This window comes from Pogona vitticeps, chromosome 5 (genome assembly GCF_051106095.1).
Source record: "Pogona vitticeps strain Pit_001003342236 chromosome 5, PviZW2.1, whole genome shotgun sequence".
Lineage (NCBI taxonomy): Eukaryota > Metazoa > Chordata > Lepidosauria > Squamata > Agamidae > Pogona > Pogona vitticeps.
In genome coordinates this window covers 164,758,892-164,786,205 of record NC_135787.1, presented here as the reverse complement: position 1 = coordinate 164,786,205, position 27,314 = coordinate 164,758,892, and the positions used below count along the sequence as shown (strand labels likewise).

At 42.3% G+C, this 27,314-nt stretch overlaps 1 protein-coding gene across 2 annotated transcripts; it reads left to right on the top strand.

Annotated features, from left to right (window-relative positions):
• The first annotated feature begins 637 nt into the window (after positions 1-637).
• On the top strand, positions 638-25,529 carry GTPBP1 (GTP binding protein 1). 2 transcript variants are annotated; one of them, XM_020787686.3, is made up of 13 exons: positions 638-1,040; positions 3,868-3,979; positions 5,400-5,580; positions 8,287-8,635; positions 10,392-10,515; positions 14,179-14,293; positions 15,711-15,855; positions 15,993-16,175; positions 17,103-17,238; positions 19,513-19,691; positions 20,684-20,884; positions 22,197-22,238; positions 23,190-25,529. In XM_020787686.3, the coding sequence occupies exons 1-13, from the start codon at positions 744-746 to the stop codon at positions 23,295-23,297; spliced, it is 2,172 nt and encodes a 723-aa protein (XP_020643345.3). In that variant the 5' UTR covers positions 638-743; the 3' UTR covers positions 23,298-25,529. The 2 variants fall into 2 exon arrangements, with proteins under 2 accessions (XP_020643345.3, XP_020643346.3); XM_020787687.3 differs by lacking the exon at positions 22,197-22,238 and having other exon boundaries at positions 639-1,040.
• Positions 25,530-27,314: the final 1,785 nt, after the last annotated feature.

Genomic DNA, 27,314 nt, shown 5'->3' with positions numbered 1-27,314 from the left:
GCACAGTTGCACTGGTGTGTCAGCACAAAACCTCGAGCCAGTCTAAGCAGGTTTCTGTTCTGAGGACAAAAAAAACTGAGGATTAAGGGGTAACTGTAAAGTCCTTCAATTCGCTGTTTAAATCATGGGACGCTTCAGTTACTATCTGGTTGCACCAGATTATTACCACTGGTAAAACCGTATTTCAGCCTCGTGTCATCAGCATTTGCTGATTCTAATCCCGAGCCATACAAGTTCGCGTCTCACAGAGCAAAATAAATAGAGGAAATTCCTATAAAAAAACAACAACCAGTTTGTAGAATTTGATTGGCTTCTGCATTCCCAAATCGCTTCCTTATTGGCCAGCTCCCACGGTAACATTGCTTTCTTTTCTCACTAATCTCCTCCGTTTTACTCGCTGCAGTTGGAAGGCTCTACTTCCACCTCCTCCTTGTTTTTTTTCTTTACATGTTTGCCACCATTGGCTACAATCTTTGTAAATCATATTTTCTTCTCTCTCATTGGCCACGGGGAGGCAGATACGTAATACATACCCACCCCCTCATTTTTTTTCCAGTCTATATTAGAAAAGCGGGTTCCCGTAGAAGCTGGAGAGGGTGGGATAGTCTTTGGAAGAGGCGGGGCTCCTGTATGAATCAGTTCTATTGCTGTTGTCATAGTAATACAGCTATTATTAATCAAACCAGTATCCGATTGGTTGGAGAGGTACTAAATTATTCAGTAGCTAGCCAGGTAAAAGGCGAATGCGAAAAGGGCCGGCTGATTTCTCCGGCCTAATTTATACGCCGGTGGGCGGGGCCTATGCTAATGACGCAGGAGAAGGAGGCCGGGGGGGGGCGTTTGCCAAGATGGCGGCGGAGCGAAGTCGCTCTCCGATGGGAGGCTCGCCGGTGCCGGCCTCGATGTTCGCTCCAGAGCCGGCTCCACACGCGGGGACCGCCGCGGCTTCTTCCAGGCTTCACCCAGGAGTGCCGGACTCGGACTGCAGCGAGGACGGCGAGGTCCTCAATGGTGAGCCTGAGCTCGATCTCACCAGCAAGGTAGGCCCGGCTGGGGCTTTTGGGGGCAGGCTGGAGAAGGGAACCGGGGCGAAGGGGCGGCGGGGGGGAGAGGATCGATCCCGGCCGGCGGCTGAGGCTGCTCGGGGGAATCCTCTTCTGTTTGAGATCTTCGCTCGCTTTTCAGGGGCTCGGGTCGTCGGTTCTCTTCCCCCGTTCGCTCCGGGTGTCCTGCTGGTTACACCGTCCCTTGGGCGACTTCGTTAAAGTCCCTCTTCGTTAAAAGGGGGCTCATCCACGCCAAACGCTCTTTTATCAGCCTTGTTGGCGCTTTCTGAAGCCGGAGCAGGCGGCCTCGATCCACTCTGCCTGTGGAGGTTGAGGTGGAAACGGGCTTTTGTGAGAATGAATTCATGTAAGCGTGTATCCCAAGGGGTGGCGACGACTCCATGGGTAAGGTCCGGTGTACGTGGCATGTGCGCTGGAGGGTTACACATCGATCGCAAAAGTTGACAGCCTCATCCTAAACATGCATCCTCATAAGAGCAAGGATGTCTCTTTCCAGAGGGACTTGCTCCCATGTATGCATGTTTTAGGATTGCCCTCGACCTCTGTGCCAAGTGCATCACACAAGCATATGGAATAAGTCACAGTGTCTACTTGGGTTTTAAAAATGATTATTTATTACGTTTTTAAAAGAATAATTACTCAAGTTACTAGATGAATGTTGCTGTCTGTAATACCTTTTCTGATGTGGAATAAGAGGCATCATTTAAACAGAAGGACAATAAGCAATACCTAAATGCCTGTTCACTTGCTGAGTTGGAGAAAATATCATGTGATAGGATCAAAACAGACGATAATTGGAAGAGAAGACAATTGGTGACTGGCCATTTTGACAGGTCAGGCGTGTACTGTATCCTGTTTCTGGGGTTGTGCTTTTCTATTTACTTAATGATTCCTGCAGGTTTGGTAGAGAGAAACTTTACCGGAAGGGGTACCTTTGAATGTGATGTGATATGTGTTAAAATATTAACACCCAGTGTGTATTTTTCTTTATTGAATTGTACAGTGAGTTGCTGTTCTGCATACTTTAAAGACATTCCCCCCCCCAAAAAATGAATTAAATAATTTCCAAGGAATTAGTTGTATTAGTCTGTTGCAACAAAAGACAACAGAGTCTTGTGGTTCTCTTAACACATTCTATTTGGCACTCTGACCAAATAAAACTGGAACTCCCACATGAGGCCAGACTGGCCCCATCTTAGCTGTCCTTCCAGGAGTTGGCAACGTCTTTTCTCTTCAGGCAGCCTTTGCCTGACTGACTGCCTGAGTGGGGTTTGTAAATGGACTGTTGTCGTTTAGTCGTGTCCGACTCTTCGTGACCCCATGGACCAGAGCATGTCAGGCCCTCCTGTCTTTCACTGCCTCCCGGAGTTGGGTCAAATTCATGTTGGTAGCTTTGATCTGTCCAACATTCTCGTCCTCTGTTGTCCCCTTCTCCTCTTGCCCTCACACTTTCCTAACATCAGGGTCTTTTCCAGGGAGTCTTCTCTTCTCATGAGATGGCCAAAGTATTGGAGCCTCAGCTTCAGGATCTGTCCTTCCAGTGAGCACTCAGGCTTGATTTCCTTGCAGTCCAGGGGACTCTCAAGAGTCTCCTCCAGCACCACAATTCAAAAGCATCAATTCTTCGGCAGTCAGCCTTCTTTATGGTCCAGCTCTCACTTCCATACATCACTACAGGAAAAACCATAGCTTTGACTATGCGGACTTTTGTTGGCAAGGTGATGTTTCTGCTTTTTGAGATGCTGTCGAGGTTTCTCATCACTTTCCTCCCAAGAAGCAGGCGTCTTTTAATTTCATGGCCGCTGTCGCCATCTGCAGTGATCATGGAGCCTAAGAATGTGAAATCTGTCACCGCCTCCATATCTTCCCCTTTATTTGCCAGGAGGTGATGGGACCAGTGGCCATGATCTTAGTTTTTTTGCTGTTGAGCTTCAGACCGTTTTTTTACACTCTCCTCTTTCACCCTCATCACAAGGTTCTTTAATTTGGTTTAGATTATACCTGACTAGCCCAGTGGACAGTTGTACCTTATTATATTTAATGTGTTTTGGCATTGCTTTTGTTTTTCAGTACTGTATTCATTTGATCCTTTAGTATTGTATATCCACTGTTTTTAGCTTAAATACTTTATTTTAATTGTTGTAAGCCATCTTTAGCCCTGTTAAAGGAGAAAGGTGAAGTACAAAGAAATGAGCATTTGTGAACTTCGTCTGCTTCTTCAGATGAGTAAACTTCAGTATTCAAGCAACAAGTTTGTCACAGCTAATCATCACATGCCATCAAGTCAATTCTGACTTGGGGCAGCCCGTTTTCAGAGTTTTCTGGATAGAGAATACTCAGAAGTGCTTTATCATTCCCTTCTTCTAGGGGCACTTGGGACTGTGTATCTTGCCCAAGGCCACACAGGCTGGCTCTGCTTTGCTGGAGGCACAGTGGAGAATCAGACTCCCAGCTGACTCTGCAGGGTGGACTTATAAACCCTGCGGTTTGCATACTGACATGTGTTTTCCCCCTTCCTTTGTGGACTCATTTTTAAACTTTGGCTCCCAAGCAGAATATCACTACTTTCTGTTTTTGTTTCTAATACCTAAAAATAAAAAAGACAGCCCCACCTAGACTGCAATTCTTTCCTTTTGGGTGTAGCTCAAGTTTCATTTTATGATCTGGTTGAAATGCATTTCATAAGGCCTCTTAAGAAAATAGGATCTTTTAAGTCCATTGTGTGCAAGACGGTGCAGATGTTTCTGATTTTCATCATAAATCTACAGATTTAACATGGATATTTTGCTTCTGTCTTTAGTTAGTAATGGTGAGCCCAACATCAGAACAGTATGATAGCTTGCTGCGACAGATGTGGGAAAGAATGGAGGAAGGCTGTGGAGAGACCATCTATGTCATCGGACAAGGATCAGGTGAGTGTGGTTTCCTTGTCACTACAGAAAGTAAAGGGTTAAAAGGTGCAGGGGCTTAATAAAAGTGGTTTGACATATGGAGTTTCAGGGGTGGCGTAATGTAATGGTATTTAGCTCTCTAAATGCCGTGTAGCCATGTTAGTATCTTCTGGCAGCAATGAAAACAAAGCAAAGACAAAATCATTCCAACACTTTTGAGACTAACAAAGTTATTTGGGGGGGAGCTTCCATGTTCTTTTTATGCATGCATATGTGTTTGATTTTGATTTGCCATTTAATTTTGAGTAAAAGAAATTTAAAATAGCCAAGCGAGTTGAATTGCCCTTAGTGTTTGCCCAGAACACTAATTGGTTCCAATCCTCAAAGGCAGTAATAACAACAGCAAATTTGTAAAACTTCCCATTGTATTTTGGGACTGGAGTAAGAGCATGCACATTCTCTTTCACTGTGAAGTCTGTGTGCTAGTAAGGCCTTGCTGGATCGTCTTGTTCACACGTGAGCTCAAGAAGGTAGGTCTGCAAATCTGAGGGACCTGCCTTTCATACCAGCATGACTTTCTTTTGCAGTACTAGGCAGTGGTAACCCTTCAGATTTTTTAAATTTATTATTTATATATTTAAAATATTTATATGCCACCCCAAGGTGGCTTACATCATTGAAAAGATGTTTTTGTATTGTCACTCTTGTCAGCCTTAGCTAGCATAGCCAGTGATTTGAATTTATGGTAGCTCTTGTCCAGCAATGTTGAGAGGGCTGCAGTTGCCTAGCCCTGTTGTATGTCCTCCTTCTTGCATCTTCAATAAGTAGAGCCAGGAGGTTGTGGAGGGTTGAGTGAAACCTGGTGGCTGTAGGAGATTCTAGCTTTTCTTTTACTCTCCTTCTTGTTCATTCTGGAACATCTCTGCTTTTCAGCCACAGGTAAAAAGGCCAGTGGTGCTCATCCTTCCTTTAGTGGATATGTTTTAAACTCTACAGTGATGCCTCACAAGACAAATGCCTCGCACAACGAAAAACTTGCAAGACAAAAGCGTTTTGCGATATATTTTTTTGGTGACTCGCAAGACAAGTTTTTCTACGGCCGTGCTTCACAAGACGAATTGGAACACACTAATTAAATTTCAGTGCATTCCTATGGGAAACCGCGCTTTGCAAGACGAAATTTTCACAATACGAAGCGACTCACGGAATGAATTATTTTCATCTTGCGAGGCATCACTGTATTTCCCTCAAATTACTTGATGATCTTTTAAAGTGAGAAGTCCTTGTTTTCTCAGTCCATCGCTCCTGTTCTGTGTATGGCAAGCCCCGTTCAGTAACAAGGTATGATTGTCTTAATGACAAAGAAATTCCTAGACTGGGAGATTAAAAAATGCTGAAGCCAAATGTTCTTTTTCCCCCCGTTCTTGCCAATATTCAACAGATGGGACTGAGTATGGGCTCAGTGATGCGGACATGGAAGCTTCCTATGCTACAGTGAAGAGCATGGCAGAGCAAATAGATGCTGATGTGATCCTTTTGCGGGAGCATCAAGAGGCAGGAGGCAAAGTCCGTGACTATCTGGTCCGGAAGCGTGTGGGAGACAATGATTTCCTAGAAGTCAGGTAAGAAGATAGGTGAGAGCAGGCTTAGTCAGCAGGACGTCCACTACTGCAGTCTGTCCAGTTAGTAATGATGCAAAGCTGGTAACTCTGACTATGGGGGTAACTCCACTTCTGCCTGCTAATTAAATTTTTTCTTGCCTCTATGCTTTGCTGTCCCTCCGCAAGCAAAGACCTTTCTCTTAGGCAAGCTGTCCCTCAGTAACTAGCTACCAGTGTGTGAATTTTGGATAGATTGCTATGCTTTACTGATTTAATTGGATTTTTAGTGCTACTTGTTTTCCATTTTTGTGTTTTCCATTTCTCAGAGTGGAATTTTTTAAAAATTATTTGTATACTTATTGATCTTTGCCTTAATATTGTCTGTTAATGGTGTAAGATGCCTCTTTATTCATTGTTCATAGTTTTAAATATTGTCTTTTAATGATATTAACCACCATTGTATACTAATTGTTTTCAGCTTTAAATACAGTGGTGCCTTTGCGAACTTAATTGGTTCAGGAAGATGGGCGTAAGTTGAAATGGTTATAAGTCGAAGGACCATTTCCCATTGGAATACATTGAAATACAATTAATCCGTTCTGGCCGAAGAAAAACATCACAAAAAAAATCACTGCAAAACCCGCTGGAAACATGATTAATCCCTTCTAGCTGAAGGGGGGGGGGATTTTGGGAGCTTTAAGTAGCTGGCTGGATAGCTTAGTGGTTTAGGTATCCGACTGTGGAACCAGAGGTTGGGAGTTTGATTGCCTGCTGAATGGAAGATTTCATCGTGTTTTTTTAAAAATAAATATCTTCATGTATTTGGTTAGAATTCTTTGGCCAATGTTCTAATCTCCCAACAATTGACAGAAATCTGGTTTTCTTGCTCTTTAAATTTTGAATGGTCTCATTGAGGACTGGGGGTAGGATATGTGGCTCGGACAGACTCCTAATTTTAAATAATGTATGTGCTGCTTAGTCAATTCTGTTTTATTGAGACGATTTCCTAGGTATAGAATAATCAGAAACAGTTTATCGATGCTGTCTTCTGCCCAATGCCTTACATTGGGGAATCGAAGTCTTGACCACTGGCATGGTCTGACTGAATGGCCTATTCGGCCAGCTCCTGATATAAAATAGAAGGTTGTAGTTGGACAAATTCCAGCCACCTGGATACTTAAACTAATACTGATGTCTTGGATTTCCACCTTCTTCTTGAAAGTGCTTTTCTGAAGTTTGATCCCGATGCTTAGCAACCAGAAATGTTTTCTTTGCCTTATTTTGCAATGTTTGGTGAACATTAGACTGAAAAAGTATCCCCTCATTGCTCCTATTTAGATAAAAAGTTACCTAAGAAGGCTCATAGTGTCCTCCATATAAACTTAACATCGGCTTATGTAGCTCCCACTCCACCTCGTTTATGCATAAGCTTTGTGTTATTAAAAGCAAAATGGTGGATGGATGAGGTAGGACCTATGCATATGCGTTTTTGTCACTTGACACTTGGTAGGCAATTTGCCAAAAGTAGCTTTTTTGGACTGTTAGAAAATAACCTGCCAGCAGGAGCTATTTGTTGTTGGTTGGAAGGATTCTGGGGATTTACTCTCCAAAAGTAATTTTCAGGATTCTCCTAAATGTGCAAGACTGAGATGTTCATGTCTCTGTGCAAGTGTACACAATAGGAGGTGGTAAACCTTCCTAACTGTGCACTGGGGCTTATGCACAGGAAAAGGAACTATTTTTTTCTGACTCAGTTGGCTTAGTCTTTATTCATTAGTTTATTTTGAGGGGGAAGGTTTCAACAATGGACATGCCTTGTAACATTTGTTTCGTGGTTAAATATATCTGTGATTCTCAAGCATGCAACAGGCCATCCTACTTTGAACGTAATCTACCCTGAATCTCTCTGCTCTGAAAGTAGTCTCCGTTTGAGTGCAACCAACATGAATTTGACTCAACTCTGGGAGGCAGTGGAAGACAGGAGGGCCTGGTGTGCTCTGGTCCATGGGGTCACGAAGAGTTGGACACGACTGAATGATTGAACAACAATATTGCCCTACAAGCTATGTTCAGGTTCTTACACTCTTAAAGGTTTTTTAAAAAAAGACTGTTACCACCAACATGGTACTGATGAAAGACAACTTCCCCATTGGAGACAAACTAAGCATGTGATATCACTGCCATTATGCCATAAATAATTAAATACTTCCCTCCCTCTCTCATAATGTACGAAAGACTTTTCTGCTATTGATGCTAAGTTAGGAGTTGTAAACTTAATTTAGCCCATTGTCCGGAACCTGGATGTGGTTGTAGACACTGTTGTTGTGAGAGAAAATTCTGGTTTTCATTCTGCTCTCACACTCAAATTTTATTTATTTTCACTGGTGGAATTTTGTCGATGAGATTAATCTAGACTTCCGATTTAGGATTTTAGCTGTTGTAGTGTCACTGTCGTTGAAAGCTGCCTTGAAATATTGGGGCTGTGGAGTGGATCCCTGTAAAAGTGTTTTCTGTTATATCAGCTCCCTGGTCAGGCCAGTAAAAGCCCAATAAAAGCAAGCTAAATCTATGACAAATTTTTTGCCTTTTCATAATGCTATAAATCATCTGTCTGAGATGGCCATCTCTCTTTGCCTCATGATGGAGCTGGTCCTGAGAAAGCTATTTAAGGCCTTGAGCCAGTCAAGTGTGCTCATAGGTTTTTCTTTTTCCTGTCTTCCCCCACAGGGTAGCAGTGGTTGGCAATGTGGACGCTGGGAAAAGTACTTTGCTGGGTGTCCTCACCCATGGTGAGCTGGATAATGGGCGTGGCTTTGCCCGGCAAAAACTTTTTCGCCACAAGCACGAGATTGAGTCAGGTCGTACCAGCAGCGTGGGCAATGACATCTTAGGCTTCGATAGTGAAGGCAACGTGGTGAACAAGCCTGACAGCCATGGTGGAAGTCTAGAGTGGACTAAGATTTGTGAGAAATCAACAAAAGTCATCACTTTCATTGACCTGGCTGGGCATGAGAAGTACCTGAAGACTACAGTTTTTGGCATGACAGGACATCTACCTGATTTTTGCATGCTAATGGTGAGCTGTCTTAGTTTGATGTCAGTCATAGCAAGGGTAGGCGTTACCATCTGGTAGCATCTTCCTTACTGTAATATTAGATAACTGGTAATTCCTCAGAGAGAAGAAAAAATTTATGGTTGAATGTCTGCTCCAGAAGTAAAGATATTTAGACAGGGGATCATGCCTCTAAAACATGGGCAAATTGATGCATCCTGCTCTACCTTCATGTTTCCTTAAGTAAATACTAGAGGTGGGGTCCATTTTGAGCTTTCCCCAGAGACAAAAAGATCTGCTTTTGTAGGGCAAAGGTAGTTAGACATAACAAAGCTCCCTTCCCACTGAATATTGATCAGTTAGCCTGGACTAGTAAAGCTGATGTAACTGTGCATAGGTCTCCAGTCAAAAATACTGTGTGCCGATATTGCCACTGTTAAAGTCTGTGTTTCATTTCAGCTATATGCTGCTTTGAGGGTTTGGTAGTTAGTGGGATTATGCTGAGGTGTTTATTTGGGGTGGAAGGTCTTGGTGTTTATATTTTGAGTGGGTGGGTTGATTTGTAGTCTGACTTCCATTCTGACTTAGGATATTTTTTTCCGGTAAGAGAAAAATAAAGCCACCACGTAAAGGAAATGGTCATTACTAACAAAGTACATTGAATTCATCAGTTTGTCTCAAAATAGCTAGCTCTCTGAAGAAACCAGTTCTATTCACAAAGGAGAGGGAGAGTCTTGTCATTTATGTCTTATTTCTTCAAGAGGCAGTTGGTGTGCTGCTCAGATTCCACACACCCTCCCTCAAGGAAATGCACTTCAGGATCAAGCATGTGCCAACAAAAGCTTGTCCTGCCTGAGGGATGGTGTTAGAAAACCATACTGTAATTTTGACCCAATAATTATCGCTCTAAATTGGATAAAAGGCAGAGATTTTAAAAATGCAGGTTTTCAGAAGCTAGAATGCTTGAAATATAAAACTGCAAAATTGGTGAATAATAGCTTTAATAAGAATATTGCCAGAAAAGAAGAAAACACAATCACAGCTATTAGTTCCTGTGAGGAAAGTAACATGGAAACCTCTCTTATGCCATAACTGCATGGGGCAGAATTCTATTGGGAAATCATATGAACTAAGTTTGAGGTTGCTACATATTTGTAAATACTACCACAGCTAAGGGGTACATGATTTTTTGTTTGTTTGCTTAAGGAGTAAGAATGTTTTTGGTGAAACATAAGCACAGCCTTTATTATTCTGCTGACATTCATAAACAGTGGCTAAAATCCTGATAATAATAAATAATAGATAAATAAATTGTAGTAGAATAGGCCCATTAAATCAGTAGGGATTTGGTGAGTCAGCTCCTCTGTCGGTTCCATTGATTCAAATGGACCTACCCTATTTGTGGCTCTGAATTCTGCTAGGATTGTGTTTCTTAAATAATTGTCTTAGGTATGAATAACCCTTTCTAGTTCCATGAAGCCTCTTAATAGTCATCTAGCCGCCTAGAGTGGTCCGGTGGGCCAGATAGGCGGGGTATAAATTAAATAAATAATAAATAATAATGATAATCTGAATGAGTAGCAAATCCTACCAGCTGGATCAGTACTTGCTTTATTGCAAGTCTTGATTCCTGCCTCCCCCATTTTGTGATAAAATTCTTCTCCTTACTCCTTTTTTCTTTGAAGTGTCTGCATGATTGTCTTGAGCCAGTGCCTGCATCCCCACCCCCCCACCCCCAAACAGTTGTTTTGCATTTTCCTCATGCTCTGCCTTGTTGCAGGTGGGCAGCAATGCTGGGATTGTTGGGATGACCAAGGAGCACCTGGGCCTGGCGCTGGCACTGAACGTTCCAGTCTTTGTGGTGGTGACCAAGATTGATATGTGCCCTGCCAACATTCTCCAAGGTAAAGGAATATTCCCATAAGCGGTGTTTGTCATCCCGTCTCTTGGGAGCACCTTTCAGAAAAACTGGCAAATGATTATAAAATAGTCTTGGTTTATATTGTGTTTTTTAATGTGCTTTTGAACTTGTGAGTTTCTTGCTTGAGACTTAATTGAAATATGAAATTTACTCCCACCACCACCTAGCCTGAGTTTTCTTCTCTGCAGTCACCAATCATTTGCTCATTTGTTTAATAGCCAACCAACCACCTTGTTAGTGCAATGCACTATTCTGGGTGGTTTAAAACGCTAAATAAATCAGACAACAATAAACTATAGATAAACAATATGAATTAAAAGATTTGATCAGATAAAACAGAGGGCACTGGAGGCAATTTTCTGCATAAATAGCAGGATGAAAGATATAAAATTAGGCAGGGTCATAGCTATAAATCTCAAAATAATTTGGCACAGTGAAACAGCTCAAAGATGGCATTTTCCTTTGCTTTCTTTGCTGCTTCTCATGAGTAAGCTTATAAGAAAGAGTCAGTGGCAGAGATTAGACTTTTTAAAATCAGTTTGATACAGGAAGGGAAGCAGTGTTTTAGATCCACTACAGAGATCTGTCAGAGATCTTTTTATCACCTGATTTTTGTGGCCACAGTGGTTTCTTTCCTTTTTTCTGTGCCTTTGATCCAGGAGTTATAGGCTTGGTAGTGTCTGTGCCAGTTCGACTCTGTACAGGGTGCTTCTCAAAACACGACCAGTCCCATAACCTTTTGCAATTCCCCTGCCACTTAGCCACTTCCAGGCATTTCCTTCTCCGCCACAATGGAGGTCTCTAAGGAGGCTTTCTGAGGTCTGTAGCTGTGAATGATCGAAAACATCTGTCTTAACTTTGATTTTTGCTTGTACTTTCCAGAATTCTGGCTGGGGACATTCCTGGTGAATTCTGGGAATTGCAGTGCAAAACTACAAAAGCCCCATGCTTAGCATCAAGTATTGGATGTTCTTCAAAGCTTTCAATTCGAGCAAAATATGTAGATGATGCCATAGATGGGCTGCTCTTGGCAAGTGGGAAGTGTATTCTATGCTTTTCATTCCTAATCATTATAATTTGATGCAAGACAGTGATTCAAATCGGGCATCTCTGTTCAAAGCTGTAAAAGCGTTGCCAACATTGTCAGCAGAAAAAATGAAGCTGCCTGCCCTGAGACAAAAGCCACAGCCAGCTATTAAACTGTTTCGTAAAAGTGATGGGCCTCCTGATTGTAAAGCTGGCTATTGTGGACCTCCTGCTACAGTTGGATGTTTTGTCTTTAAAACTGAACATTAAGTTGTATCATATATTACAGTCATTCATGATACAGTATTTGTGTGTGTGTGTTCCAGTTACTCCAGCGGAAAATTATTAACAGTGTTTGGATATAATGAGCCACAGATACCATAATTATTTGTAACTTGTTGAGGTTTTCTCCTTTTTCCCCTCCAACAATAAGAACATAACAAAGTTACATTCTGAAAAGTGGCATAGCAAGTGGGAGCAATACTACAGTGGTGCCTTGCTTAACGAGCACACCGTTTAACAAATAATCCGCATAGCGACGTGTTTTTTGCGATTACTAATGCGATCGCATTGCAACGTTTTGAATGGCAAAACATCGCATTGCGATGATGGGTAAGCGTTTCGCTTACCGATCTTCGCATTGCAATGTTCTAAAAATAGCTGATCGGTGGTTCTAAAATGGCCACTGGAAAAAAAATGGCTGCCCGCTCCATTTTCGCACCCTGCCCTCACTTACCAGGCAGCAAAAATGGTGGCCAGATGGGGGAATCTTCGCATAGCGGTGAGTTTTTGCCCCATAGGAACGCATTAAACGGAGTTTAATGCGTTCCTATGGGTTCCCACCCCCCACATAGCGACGAATCCGATTAGCGACATTAATCCTGGAACGGATTAACGTCGCTATGCGGCGCACCACTGTACAAGTTTTTTCAGTGTTATAGGTAATGGTTTGAAGATATTTTAAAACAATTTTTAGACATTTTTGAGACATTCTGAAGTTTTTTTTTAAAAAAACTGATGCCATCCTGTTGTCAAACCATAGTTGTTTCTGTATGTACACATTGCTGTAGAAATGATCAGTTCTGTCTGCATAATGGAATGCAGTAGGGCCTCCACGGGCCTTTTTCATTCTCTGGGGTCTCCATTAAGCAGGAAATAGTTCTTGCTATGAAATAGTTCCGGTGGCTACCATTTTGTAGATGAAGTCATGGTGGTGAAGGAAGATCTTCACTGCCATCTTCACCACAAAGTCGGGTTGTGCAAAATCCTAAGTTATAAGTTGTCTTTGATAAGATTCGCTGTAACTTGCCTCTTTATCTGAGCCAAAAGATGTACAGTGGTGCCTTGCAAGACGAATTTAATTTGTTCTGCGTTTCATGTCTTGTGAAACGTGTTTTCCCATAGGAATGCATTGAAATCTAAATAATGCGTTGCTGTGGGCAAAAGAAGTCGGAATAAAGTCAAATTTGGTTTGCAAAGGGTTTATTAAGTGCTCTTTAAAGCCGTACATATTGTGCAGATGATTTAAAAAATTTCAGTCAAAAAACTTGAACTTTTTAAACATCATAGAAAAACATTTAAAAATCAGCAAACATGAGACAGGAACAAAAAATGGAAAACATACATCTTACGAAGCAAGGCCATAGGAACATTCGTCTTGCGAGTCATCAACCCCATTGCCAAAACCGTTAGTCTTGCGAGTTTTTTGTCTGGCAAGGCATTCATCTTGCTAGGCACCACTGTAATTGGTAGCAATGTAGATTAAATACTCTACTCCTAAACTGTGATTGCTGGCTTTTTTCAGAACTTGGAATATTTTAGTAAGACACGATACGAAGTGTAAGTTTAGTTAGTGACAAGAAGCAATGAAGAGGACTAAGAAAGTGTTTAGGGTGCAGAAAACCTCATACTGCCGCCATGAAAGCCTAGTGTGACCTTTGCTGTTGAAGTCTCCCAGCAACATTCCTGGGTGTTCTCTTTCATGGCCTTTGTACTTAAGGTTAAATATCTCTAGATGCCACTCTTCAAATGACACCAAAAGTCCCAGGTAGAATGGAAATGGTGCCATTTGTCAAAGCTGATTATTTATACACCCGGAGTGGGGAATCTCTAGCTCACTAAATGTCATTGGATTTAGCTTCCAGTGTGGCCAGGGCTCAAGGATGATGGGAACTGGAGTCACAAAGGCATCTGGAGAGCTGTGGATTCTTCATCTCTAATATATGCAAATATATGTAGAATATACAATGCTGTTTCTTTGTACCCCTTGAATAGTTCTTAAACAGTAGTACATTCAGTTTTGGAACTTAACATGTGTGCTACTAAATGGCTTCAGAAAAAGTGTACAAAATACAGGCGCCCATGTTATGGTTAAATGAGGATTACGAATAATGTGGACTGTCCTGTTTGCAGCATTCGGGAAGGAGACCATCATTCAGCCAGTCTCTCCGAGAAGTCTGCTGTGGACAGTGGCCCATGTATTCAACCTCTTTCTGAGCTAACTTGTCAGAGTTGAGTGTAATTAAGGGAATATTGGCCTAATTCTCTTTATTTGGGTCCCTTTTTGGGAGAAATGTGGCATATAAATAAAACTAATAATAATAATATTTTATTCATGAAGAAACTCTGAAGCTATTGCAACGACTTTTGAAGTCCCCAGGATGCCGGAAGATTCCTGTGCTGGTCCAGAGCAAGGATGATGTCATCGTTACTGCCTCTAACTTCAGCTCAGAAAGGTGATTAACGAAAACAAGCTGGTCCTTCGTTTGGAAAATTGACATAAACAAGGAAGATTTCAACCAAAGGGCCCTCTTGCAGACAGTCATAGATCTGGGACATAAATATAACATAAATATAATTTAGTTTTTGCCAGCTGTGGTGTAAAGAAGCAGCAGTAATTTTGCAGATCAGGTAGCATAGTTCCTTAGTAGATGACACCTGTCTTTGACATTGGGCAGATGCAAAATGTTAAAATCAGATTCAAAATGTGTGCTGAATAGAGATTGCACAGTTTCCCACAGTAGAGAGCAAGGAAATGGATGAATATGACTGGAAGAACTGACCAGGACTCGAGCTATGACAGTCTCCTGAGTAACACTTGTTCTCGTGTCATTTGCTTTTTCTGCTAGTGGGTGGGAAACACCACAGCTACATTTTAGAGAAACCATGTGAACTTGTCTGCATGGCTTTGTATTTCTGGCATCCATAAATGATGTTAAGATGGAAGGAATTAATGTATTGGGTAAGATCAGATTGATGGTTAGAAGCTGCGTCTGGACCTGTGGCTGAGATAAATGGCCAGAGAAAACGCCTGGCCGGATCTGCAGGGTCTGTCTCTGCTCTTCTTTATCAGATCTAAAAATGCTGAAGATCTGTTTGGATCAGATTAGTTCACCAGGAGAAGGAAAGAAGTGAAACACTGTGTGTGGTTGACAGTAAACAGTGTGTGGCGTCAAGTCCTTTCTCTTAATATCTTGCACACTACCTGATGGAACTTGGCATGTCAAATTGAACACTCCCTCTTTTAACCTCTCCTGTTTATTACAATTAGATTCCAAACCCAAGGTACCTGGTAGAGGAAGAGAGGCGTTCTGTAATCTTTAATTGTTATGTGGAAGTTACAAAATGCAGAGATCTCAAGCCTCACCCAGGTTCTCAAGTGCTTTAGCTACACATCCTTTTCGGTCATGTTCAGTTCTTGTTGAGGCTTCATGTATGACCGGGAATGGACAGAAGGTCAAGTGAGACACACTGATAAATCACTGGGTGATTTGCAATGAACTAAAGGTTTCTGACTCCTGTCGGTTTAACAATCAGAATTATAGCAAGACTACCCTCCCCCTGGTGTCTCTTCTTGTCAATAATTCTGATAGGCAGAATGGCTGTCACACTGAGCAGGCACTTCTTGTTCTGCCATCCCTGGAAAAAAAAATAGTACTAGAGAAAAGTGATGTCAATCCCAAGAATGTAAACTCATTTAACTGAGTGTGACTCGGATTTAGTACTAGTGTCTAGAGTAAAGGTGCTTTTATTAGGCCATTTTCTTTCTTGCACTGAACATGCCAATATAAGCATGGGGTGTTTCCCCAAAGATGAAGATCAGGATATCACTAACCTGTTAATATCTTCCTTGTTCTCTCTTTTTCCCATTAGGATGTGCCCAATATTCCAGATTTCTAATGTCACTGGTGAGAACCTGGAATTGCTTAAGATGTTTCTCAATCTCCTGTCTCCAAGAACCAGTTACAGGGAAGAGGAGCCTGCAGAATTCCAGATAGATGATACTTACTCTGTTCCAGTAAGAAGAGTGGTCTTGGGAAGTTGCTACTGCCATACTTTTCAAGGCTGAAAATGGAATGGGGAAGAGGAATAAGTTCCGCTGCTGTTCTTGGGGTGTTACTAATGCAGTTGCTTTTCCACTTCTTCCTCATCTAGGGTGTTGGAACAGTGGTGTCTGGGACAACTCTAAGGGGTCTGATCAAATTAAATGACACCTTACTCCTGGGCCCAGACCCACTGGGTAACTTCTTGCCCATTGCTGTGAAGTCCATCCACCGCAAACGCATGCCAGTCAAAGAGGTACGAGGAGGCCAAACAGCTTCCTTTGCTCTGAAAAAGGTGGGTGTGCATTTCTTTTCAGAAAACTAGTTTTTGAGAACTTACATTTTGATTCTAAGTATGCTTACTCAAAAATAAGTCCTGCTGGTGTCAGCGGCACTTAAGATTGCAGCCTGCTATTACTTAGATGAGCCAGTGTGGTGTAGAGTGATGGATTAGGACCAGGAGATTAAAGTCTTAATCTGTGCTTGGCCATGGAAACCTAACCGGGTGTGACGATTGTAAAACCACTCCTTGAATTTCACATATTCTGTTTGGCTCTGTAAATTGGATGTGACTTGACAACACATAACAAACAAAATGTTATTTACATAGCATATTTGGGGTACAAGTTAGACTATAGTAAAGACTGAACAGACCTAGACTCCTATGGTGGAGTTCACGTGCCAGATTTTTCACCACTACATTCCAACTTCTTTAAACCTATTTAGGCCAGACATTTTTTCCAGTTACAGCTGGACTTCATTAATAGTCTTTGAAATGAATCCTGTGCCTTGTCTGCTTAGAAGTAAGGCCCGCAGAGTTCAGCAGAGCTTGCCATTATCAGTAGCTTTAGGCCTTGTAAGTGTCTTAGGTGTTTTGATACTAGCGATCCATGGTCCAAACTGGAGGAAGTGCTTCAAGCCACTATGAGGAAATGACTGCAGAGAAGGAGGTTGGACAACATGTTCAGCATTGTGCTTGGGTTGACTTTAAGGACAGGAGCTTTGTGCTAAATAAACTCATCCCTTTAAGCTATTCCTCTTGGCACTTTTTCTCTCACCCCTTGCAAAACACACAGGGTAGGCTTCGTGTGCCATCTGAGAAGAGGCTGCATTTTAGAGGGTTCTGCTGATCTTTGTGTTGTAGGATGCTATGAAAATAATTTTAAAAGAATTCAAATGTTAAATGAGATGGTTCCTGAATCCCATTTTAAAATTGTTCTAGATCAAGCGCTCTTCAATCCGGAAAGGCATGGTAATGGTGTCCCCTCGCTTGAATCCACAAGCATCTTGGGAATTTGAAGCAGAGATTCTGGTTCTTCATCATCCTACCACCATCAGTCCACGTTATCAGGCAATGGGTAAATTAAGAGTTGCTTCCTGTGTCTCTTGCATTCACTTTCTGCGTTTACACGAGGAAACCTCTCCCATTTGTTGTTTCTGATAATAAAAAGTCTAGCAGAGCAGCAGCATCCTGTGGGGGCTTGAAAGGAAAGGTGATTTTCATAAGGATCATAATTGGAAGGACAGAAGTGAGCTCCATGGCATGTGTTTTGCCATGTGGAGTGTTTGACTTGTGTGACTGTAGAAATCTCATGTTGGTTCAGTTGATGTCCTTGAAGTGAGGAATTCAGATGTGAGAAACTGTGACATCATTTGTATATTTAAAACAGTGTGTTGTATGAACATATTTTCTGATGTTTCCTGTTTGTCTTTGCTTTTGAAAAGAACCTTGAATTCATAAGATTGCCACCATGCTGTTAAGATGCCATGGAGCTTACCAGAGAAAATACTGCAGGACGAAACTATGTTTTATTCTGAGTTGGGTTAGGAATGTCTCGAAGGCCCACCTGGGCTTTCCTGAACCTGCTTAGGTCTGTATCTTATCCTCACTGTCAAATTTATTGCTCTACTACCAACAAAGTCACATTTGACTTTTAAAAGAAAGTATACATACAGAAAGCATGCACCTTGATTTTGTGTTTTTTTTAAGGTTTTTATTCATTTTCAATAAGGGTAAGGGTTGGGGTGTGGGTACAAGGGAATAAGGAAGGAAGGAATAAGGGTGAGGAAACGGTAAAATTCCAGAGAGCAAAAGAGTATTCTTACATCCACTAATAATCCACTAAGGATGTAATAATAATAAGGATAATAAGGATGTAATAATAAAGGACGTGATGGCGCTGCGGGTTAAACCGCTGAAGCCCCTGTGCTGCAAGATCAGAAGACCTGCAGTCGTAAGATTGCATCCACGTGACAGAGTTAGCCCACATCGCTTGTCCCAACTCCTGCCAACCTAGCCATTCGAAAGCATGCAAAATGCAAAAACGTGAGTAGATAAATAGGTACCACCATGGTGGGAAGGTAATGGCATTCTGTGTCTAGTCGTGCTGGCCAGTGACCACGGAAGATTGTCTTCCGACAAACGCTAGCTCTATGGGTTGGAAACGGAGATGAGCACTGCCCCCTAGAGTCGGACAAGACTGGACAAATTGTCAAGGGGAACCTTTACCTTTCCATCCACTTACTTAGTTATGTTAAAAAGGGAAATCACATAGTCTGGAAGAATTGTTAGATTGTTTACCTATCTTTACAACTCTCTCATTCCTTTGGACCTTCCCATACTTCTTTTAAAGGGACGTGGTGGGGCTGCGGGCTAAACCGCAGAAGCCTGTGCTGCAGGGTCAGAAGACCAAGCAGTCGTAAGATCGAATCCACGCGAAAGCATGCAAATGCAAGTAGATAAATAGGGACCACCTCGGTGGGAAGGTAACAGCATTCCGTGTCTTAAGTCGCACTGGCCACGTGACCATGGAAGATTGTCTTCGGACAAAACGCTGGCTCTATGGCTTGGAAATGGGGATGAGCACCACCCCCTAGAGTCGAACACGACTGGACAAAAATTGTCAAGGGGAACCTTTACCTTTACCTTTATACTTCTTTTACCTGTACTTTCCAGTCGATATTTCAGATCCAGTTATAAAACTGTTCCTATGTTTAAGTCCTTTTTGAGATGCTCTTTCATTTAGTGCTTCTGTTAGTACATCCATCTCCGCCACTTCCAGTATCTTTTCTATCAATTCTTCCAGAGACGGTACCTCTTCTTTCTTCCATATAGTATCCTCGCTGCTGTAATTACATGTTTTATCCAATATCTCATTTCTTTATCTACAGTTTCAGTCTTAACATTCAATAAAAACAATCCCAGTTTAAATCACCTAAGATTTTTTTGTAGCATTTCCTGTATTAATCTCCAGTAACTTTTTGCTGCATGCACCTTGTTTTCAAGTTGAATTGCAGACTCAGGGAGAGGCTTCCAATAGTTCTTTTTGAAAACAAGGTTGGTGATTTCTGTATGCTCTGTCTTTAAAAATAAAATGTGGCTTTCTTTGTCGTTGCTAAAATTTGGTGGAAGTGTAGCAGATTCAGCAGGGGGGAACCAAAAATGGGCAGGAGCATATGTGGGCTATATGTTACCCACCCTTACTCTCATCTCTTTGCCTTCTGCTTGTCTTGTGATCTGAAAAGTCCCCTTACATTACAGCGTAACAGTTTATAGTTTGAGGGATTCTGCACTTCTGAGGTACTTTCTCTTACTGCTGACTGAATGCCATTTAGAATCTTTCTGTTCCCAGTGCATTGTGGCAGCATTCGCCAGACGGCCACTATCCTCAGTATGGACAAGGACTGCCTTCGAACAGGAGACAAAGCTACTGTCCACTTCCGCTTCATCAAGACCCCAGAGTATTTGCACATAGACCAGCGTTTGGTTTTCCGCGAAGGACGTACTAAAGCTGTGGGAACCATCACCAAGGTAACTAAGGTTTTATGACAAGGTAGGGTGTGAGTTTTCAAAGGTGGAGAGTTTGGAATGAGCATGTCTCTTGATGCTCACTGTGTTCCTGCCTTTGATTAATTGGTGCTCTAAAAACTAGGGTTTGTTGTTTGATCTGTAGCTGATTGAGAATTTCTCAGTGGTGTTTTTTCACCCTCAGATCAGTCATATAGTCTTACTGCAATGTCCGAGGAAGTGGACGTGATCTTCAAAAGCTCACAATAAAATATAGCAGCTAGTCTTTAAAGTGCTGCAACTTTCCTGTCTCTTGCTTTTTCTTTTTTCATTTTTGTTCTGTCTCTCTGTCTGCCTACCTATCTACCTGCTTATCTACCTACCTAATATTGTTTTCAAGAGGAGAGTAATTTAATGGACACAAATAGTTACAGAAGACAAGCTTGGCCACATGATTCATTTAGAAAAAATAGAGGCAACAGCTGTCTGAATCATCTTGAATTTGCATGCTGGCTACGGATGCTGGGTTTTGTAGTCCAACACTGCTTCAGGGCCCTCAATTGGGGGCAGTTACAATGCATGGTGCAAAGTTACTTTTTTGCTCTATGCTGTGCTGGCTAGCAAATTCTGAGAGCTGTAGTTTCAAAGACTAACTTTTTCCACTCTGCTCTACCCAGCTAATTTGCTTATTCTTCAGCCACCAGGAATAAGAGAAGTAAAAAGGAAAGCGTATATAAGCAAGCCAGGTGATGGTTAATGATATGCATTTCTCTTTCTTCCCCCTACAAAGAAAGTGGGAAAGGAGGGAACTGTGCACTTCTGAATGAGACTTGACCCAAGCGAAGCCAGTTTCTCTGGCTCACCCTGTCCTTTGTTTTCTATGTATCTAGGTCTTGCTTAATATTAGAACTGAATTTTGCTTGGGTAGTTCAGTGCTCTGTAATAAACACTTACATATACACACAGAGGAAAACTAAGTTCTGTTTCACTGTCCTGCCTCTCTTTCTCACTGGCAGTTACTCCAGACGACAAATAACTCTCCAATGAACTCCAAGCCCCAGCAGATCAAGATGCAGTCAACCAAGAAGGGCCCTCTGACAAAGCGAGAGGAAGGGGGTGCCCAGGCTGGCACAGCAACAGCAAGTCCTACAGTGGCAGAGGATGCTGTTTCTGTGGGAGCAGTCCCCTCCGCTCCTTCAGGTGCCCAGCAACCACAGGTATTCTTTCCAAAATATGGATGTATCTTTTCCTGTGTTCGGGCTGCCTATAATAAAATGGCTGTCCAGGTCCTGGAAAAGCTAGGTTTCTTGTTTTTCCAGGACTTGGGCAGGAATATTAATGGGTGGCCCTCAGCCAAGCAGTATGTGTTTGGGATCTGTTCATGTTGCCTGTATGAATGTGTTGGCCAAATGGTTCCAAAAAGCAATTTTGCTCTGGGGAATCATCTTGTGGTTTAAAAAAAAGATACCTGCTAATTGGAAGCTTATTCTGTTCCTTGAAAATCTTCTTGTATTGGACACAAGAAGTGTTTTGTCTAGGTCTAATCTCAATTTTTTTTTAAAAAAAAGTCTTGAATATCACACCTTAACATAGATGTAATACTAATTTTCTTCTAATGAAACTTTTGGCTGTTTTATATTTTGTACATTGAGCTGTATGAAGTACGTGTATCCACAATGAGGAGAAGGGCCTTTTTTGGTTGCCTCAAAGCTGTAGAGTATCTTCACTGGAAGTGTTTTTGCCTTCCAGATGAAATGTACAATATATTGTTTGACAGGCATTTGGCGATTGCACTTTTTAATTAAGACTTTTCAGCTCCCATGAATCTTACGGTGTTTTCTGCTTTTCGTTTGCTTCAATTTTCGTTTCTAAAAAATCCTATTCTGCTTTATTTTAAATATAATATTATAAGCCACCTCCAAGTTTAGAGGTTTAAAGCATAGGCTTAATTTAGGTGTTTGAAAGCAAGTGCAAGCTTCCATTAAAACGAACAAAGCTTTGTCTGTTGCCACAAAGAATCACTCTTCAATGCAAATACTACAAGGTGTGTTTTTGTGGCTGGGATCAAAGCTTGGAAAAGATTACGGCTCCCTAAATTCTTTGTTGGGATTGGGATTTTGGAGCGATAGTTTAACAAAAAATATTTTCCAGGCTCTACTTGGGGTTGCAAGGTTCTGAACTGTGGTACTTGCTTTGCATCTTTGGTGTTAAAATGGATCCCCCATCCCCTTCTTCTCCCTCTGCTCCTCCTTCAGGAGCTGCCTTGAGCTCTTAAGTTTCTGTGCACAGTCTCTCTGTTCTTCTCTCTTGCTATGCTCAGCTGGTGGCCAGTTTAGGCTGCATTCCTATACTTGCTGGCTAGGCAGCAAACTGCACTACATACAGCAGCCTCTGTTTCTGTGTTGGCTTGCACCGGATTGCACTGACCAAAGATTGCTCTCCCTGCTGCCGATCTTTCTCCAGTGTCTTGAGTGTCTGTCATGTTTCAAGCTCACCTCTGCTTCTCTCTTCCTGATGCTTTCCCTTCAGCCTGCGCTGGACGAAGAGCTCCACAACCGAGAGGGCAACAAGGTACTTCTGCACTCTCCTGGTGCTTTGGCTCAATTGCCACAGGGAGCAAAGGTCACCCTGGCTGAGAGATTTCCTTCTCATTCAAGTTCTTTTTCTTTTCTGAACTCACATTTTGCCTCGATCTGTCAATCGTGCTGATATAACAGAGGGGGTCAAGGCTTCTTCTTTCCTTACCTTTTCAGACACAATTGTGGTAGACATATAGATGCTGTTTCTTATGTGGAATTCATGCACACCTACCCACACCCACCCACCTTGGACCAAAGTGTGAAAAAGTTACTTATTTATCCAACTCTTCCTGGAATCACCTAGCTAAAATATAGGAGTTAGTTTTCAAGGTGCCACAACATTTGTCTTTTCTTTCTTTCTTTCTTTCTTTCTTTCTTTCTTTCTTTCTTTCTTTCTTTCTTTCTTTCTTTCTTTCTTTCTTTCTTTCTTTCTTTCTTTCTTTCTTTCTTTTCTTTCTTTTCTTTCGTTCTTTCTTTCGTTCTTTCCTTTCTTTCGTTCTTTTTCTCTTTCTTTTTCTTTCTCTCCTTTTTCTTTTTCTTTCTTTCTTTCTTTCTTTCTTTCTTTCTTTCTTTCTTTCTTTCTTTATTTATTTATTTATTTATTTATTTATTTATTTTTGCCTGATATGCTAACAAAGACTAACATCCTCTGAAACTATACAAATGAACGAGCAGGTGATACCTTTATTAGACCACTAAAAGAAGTGCTTTTTTCAGTGGTCTAATTAAGGTGTCACCTGCTCTTACATTTGTATTGTTTTGGAGACCACACAGCACTTTTCTGATATCTTCTGAAACTAGCTTTTCTGAAACTTCTGATTTATGTTTCCTACCCAAATTCTTTTGTTCAGTTTGAGGCTCTGAGATCGAGACATTGTCTTGACTGCCACACCCTTAGATGAGCTTTTCTGTGTCTCCTTCCCTGTCCCTGACCCCACAACAGGCAAAAAGTGGTGGTGGAGGAGGAGGAGGAGGAGGCCGGCGACGAGGAGGCCAGCGTCACAAAGTGAAGTCCCAAGGAGCGATCGTGACTCCTGCCGGTGGCTGCTGAATGTCTTTCTCCTTTTCCATCGCTGAGGAACACCCCCTCCCTTTTCTTCTTCCGACATCCAAAAAAAAAAAAAAAAAAGAATCCAGAGCAGCCTAACCAAAATCCATCCCAGCTGAGTTGCTGCTGTGGATCTCTCTACTACTTCTTCTTTGTCCCCCTCCTAGAGGGGAGTGACTGGAGAATATGGGTAGTCGTGGGGTTGCAGTTTAAGCTACCAAGGTGACAAAGCACACATGAGACTGACTGCTTCCGCCTTCTCCTTTTAAACCCTGCCTCCTAAAACATTTTGTACATCGTGAGCTTTTAGTCATGATTTTTATTAGTTTTTATTATGGTGGATGTTTGTGGATGTTTGGGTGTATGTTTGTGCGTGCATGAAGAGTTGGGAGCATCTTGGTCTACAGTGCAAAATACCTGCCTCCTTTATCCCCCCCATCATTTTTTAAAAAATATATACCATTGTCTTGACTTCTATTAATTCCTGAAATCCCAGACCTTGAGCATCTTGAATATGCTAGTTCATCCTGGGGGGGGGGGGCAGCAGTTTTTCTCAGGCACCAGGTTTTGTGGTGCAAAACCATCCGTACTTCTTATGATGTAGCAATGGCTGCGGTTGGTTCATTGGCATGAAGGAATCTCTTCCAACCAGTAGCATCTCCAAAGCTAGATCAAGGTGAGGTCTCAGATCACCAAAGTATGCACTTACCATGGCTTATTTAAAAGCAGGGGGCAGAAGGGCCACTAATGTACTCTTTCCTCCAGTCCAGAAACTAGGGTTGGTAGCTTCACAGAGTGCCAGTTGGGAAAAGATTGGTTTGGCATGATTCTTTTATTTCATGGACTGGGTTCCAAATGGATAGCTCTTTGCAAAGCCAGCCATCATGACTGCCCTTGTTCGAGTTCAGGCTGTATCTGGTTTTGCAACCAGCTATGTCCACAAAGTGTCAGAGGGAAGAGGGATGGTGTAAGTTAGTTTCTTGTGGCTCACCCATTTTCACCTCCATGGCTTCCAGCCTGTTTCAAGACCATTCCCATTCCCTTCTCAAGAACAGATGGTCTCGGTGCTCTCTGGTCCCTTTGTATTTGTGTAGGGAAGGAATGCACAACTCCATGTTAGAAATGGGTGCTGCCTTCCCTAGTTGGGCACTTAACTTTCAGAATTAATGGCTATGTTGAAGGCCCTGGTTTCATACCCTTCTTGGAATTTTTACTGTGCTGTGGGAATGACAGGGACTTTGCAGAGATGAGAAATGTGTGTCCTCTTAAACGACAACTCCCAGGATCTCACAGCTGGCATGGTCAGTGCCTGCACTGGCTATGGGATTCTGGGTGACGTGGTCTTAAAAAATCAAACCAAACCAAAGGCCTCCCATCTTTATGGCTTTCTAAAAGTAGGCAGAAACACTCGGGGGTTTATTTGAGCTGGCTTTTGGACGTGGGTGCACAGTTGCGATTTTATAACTTTGATAGAAAATGCATTTGCCGTCTCTGTTTAAGCCACTAATTTTGAATTGACTTTTAACTGGTATCATGCTGTTGTTTTTAAAAAGAAAAGTTTGTAGTTCACTGGTTTATAACTTTTACAGAAGTTCCCCCCATGTTGCAGTCTCTAGCTTCCTTCTACCCAAACGGAATTTTTTAAATGGCTGACTTCCCCTGAAGTGAAGAATGACTTTTGGAGTGCAAGGAGGCATGCTTTATGCCAGCTTTTGCCCATGTAGTGCCCTCCAGCTGGGTTGAACTACAGCCTTCAGTGAGGGTTGCGGTCCAGTTCATCTGGAAGAGACCCAGTTGGTGGTGAAAACTCTTTAATGCCTGAAATCTGCTGGTGGTGATCCACCGCGGCTGAGGCATTAATAGTGCCCTCAGAGGAGAGCAGGACCAAAGCGAGATGGCAGTTGCCTCCTGTTGTTGCCTTTGGCGCGGGAGCGGCATCCAAAGTAGCTCATCAGACTCATTGCCTTCAATTTCCAAGGGAATGCGAGACCTCTTTGTGCCGCCCCCTTTTTCTCTCTCTTTCTCCCTTCATTCCCGAGTTCTGGAAGAGGAATGGGCAGTGCTGACAACTTCCTTTTTAAAAAACTAAGCAACTGAAAAAGAAAGGAAAAAAAAGAAGCAAGCACAGTATTGTGTTCTCTTTTGTGACCAGCATTTAAAGACGACGGAGGCTGGCATGGTGTTGAAAATAAAATAAAATAAAAAAGAAAAGATTGTTTAAAATATCAAAGCAAACGCGGTGTTGTTTTTGGTCCTCTCCATGGTGAGGAGAAAGGGGGAGCAAGTGTCTTGCCACCTTGGGCTCCCAGAGTGGAAAAGAAGGTGAGATTTCAGTCAAACATATATTTTGAAAGACTACCATTTCTCTTTGAAAGCTGTGTTGGAAGAAAGTTGCATTGGACCACTGGGGCTTTATCCTCCAGGCATGAAAAGAGCTTCAGCTGTATATGTATTTTTAAAACTGCTCCTCATGCAAAAATACAGTTCGGTGGAGGGCTGCCGCACCATTAGGTGAAATAAGGTGAGTAGCTAACGTGTCAGGTTTCGGCTGTCTCAGAAGGGAACTATATGGGTCGTTATGTACTGCCTTTGTATATTTTTACTGCCAGGGGCGGGGAGAGTCTTTTGTAGGTTTTTTTGTGCCTCAGGTGCTTAAACATTGACTGGAATAGGATACTATGCACCATGGCATGTAGGGGGAGGAGGTGATATTTGCTGCAGGGCCTTGGGCAGCAAAATGTCTAGGACAATTCCTGTTTTAACCTGAAAGGTCCAAAGAGGATTCAACTGTTTCCTTCAAGGCAGCTGAGGCTGGTCTACGTGTAGAAAAGCACTTAGTATCTCCCAGACCCCGCTGCTCCTTTGCTCTCCTGTCAAGAACTGTAAGCGCAGAAGCGGGTTATGCTCTCTGAGCACTGTGCTCACATCCTCAGTAAACTTATATCCCTCTACAGTCTTTTTTTAAAAGCAAGGCGACAGGAGCTATTTTTTTTTACAGTAGCAAGTGGCACCCAAAAGACTCAAAAACAATTTCAAAGGATTACCATTGCAAAACAAAACAAAATCCAACTGCAGAACAGCAGCAATCTCTCTTAAGCACTTCTGGTGTCTCAATCAAAGTTCTGTTTGATCCAGGCAAGGTAAGTAACAGTAATTTGAAGTGGGAGGGAAATTGTTATTACCTTTGGCCTTTGGGTTTGCCTTTTTTGTAATGGCGACTCATCAATTTCAGTCTTTTTTTGAAATAATTGGAATTGAGAGAGTGAAAGAGTCAAAGTCATATAGCCTTGCTGCAACTTTGATAATAGCTTTACGGCAGGGGGGATATGAAGTGATCTCCTAGATGTTGGCCTGCAATTCCCATCAGTCCTCCTTAGTAAGGGCTAATGGAAATTCTGTATTAAAATCTGGAGGAACGTGCGCTCCCTGGCACTAGTTTAGTGCTTTAGAGCCCGCCTGTGCCCTGCTCTGAAGATAAGCTCATCGATTGCTATTTCTTCTTACTCTAGGAAACTGATCATAACACAAGACCTCATTTTATTATTTTCTCTCTCCGTTTTCAACTTCAACTTTGGTGCAGTACAGCTGTGTGTGCCAAAGCAAGCTCCTCTGTTGCATGGAAATAGCTGCAAGATGGCCTGTTGGGTGTTTTAGTGGGATTGGGACTCCACCATCAGAGCTAGTATTACATGTGACAAGTTGCACAGTAGTATACGTTACAAACATCTCCTTCACCCTTTTGCCCTGCAGATGCGGATTGTGCCTCCTGGCATCTTCAGCTAGCTGGCTGGGGTCTTCTCTAAGGTGTCGTTCAAGACATCTGGATCTTAGGGGAAGGCCATTTCAAGAGCACTTATGTTCTCCTGTCGCTATGCACTGGGAATTTTTGATCGAAAGCACTCTGATGGCAGGAGTTCCGCAGCTGTTGATATTCTACTGCAATCTTAAGAGGAGAATTTCTGCTCTTCTCAATTTGTAGCTTTCTCCCCCGCCACACACCCCCAGGTCCTCTTCTCCACA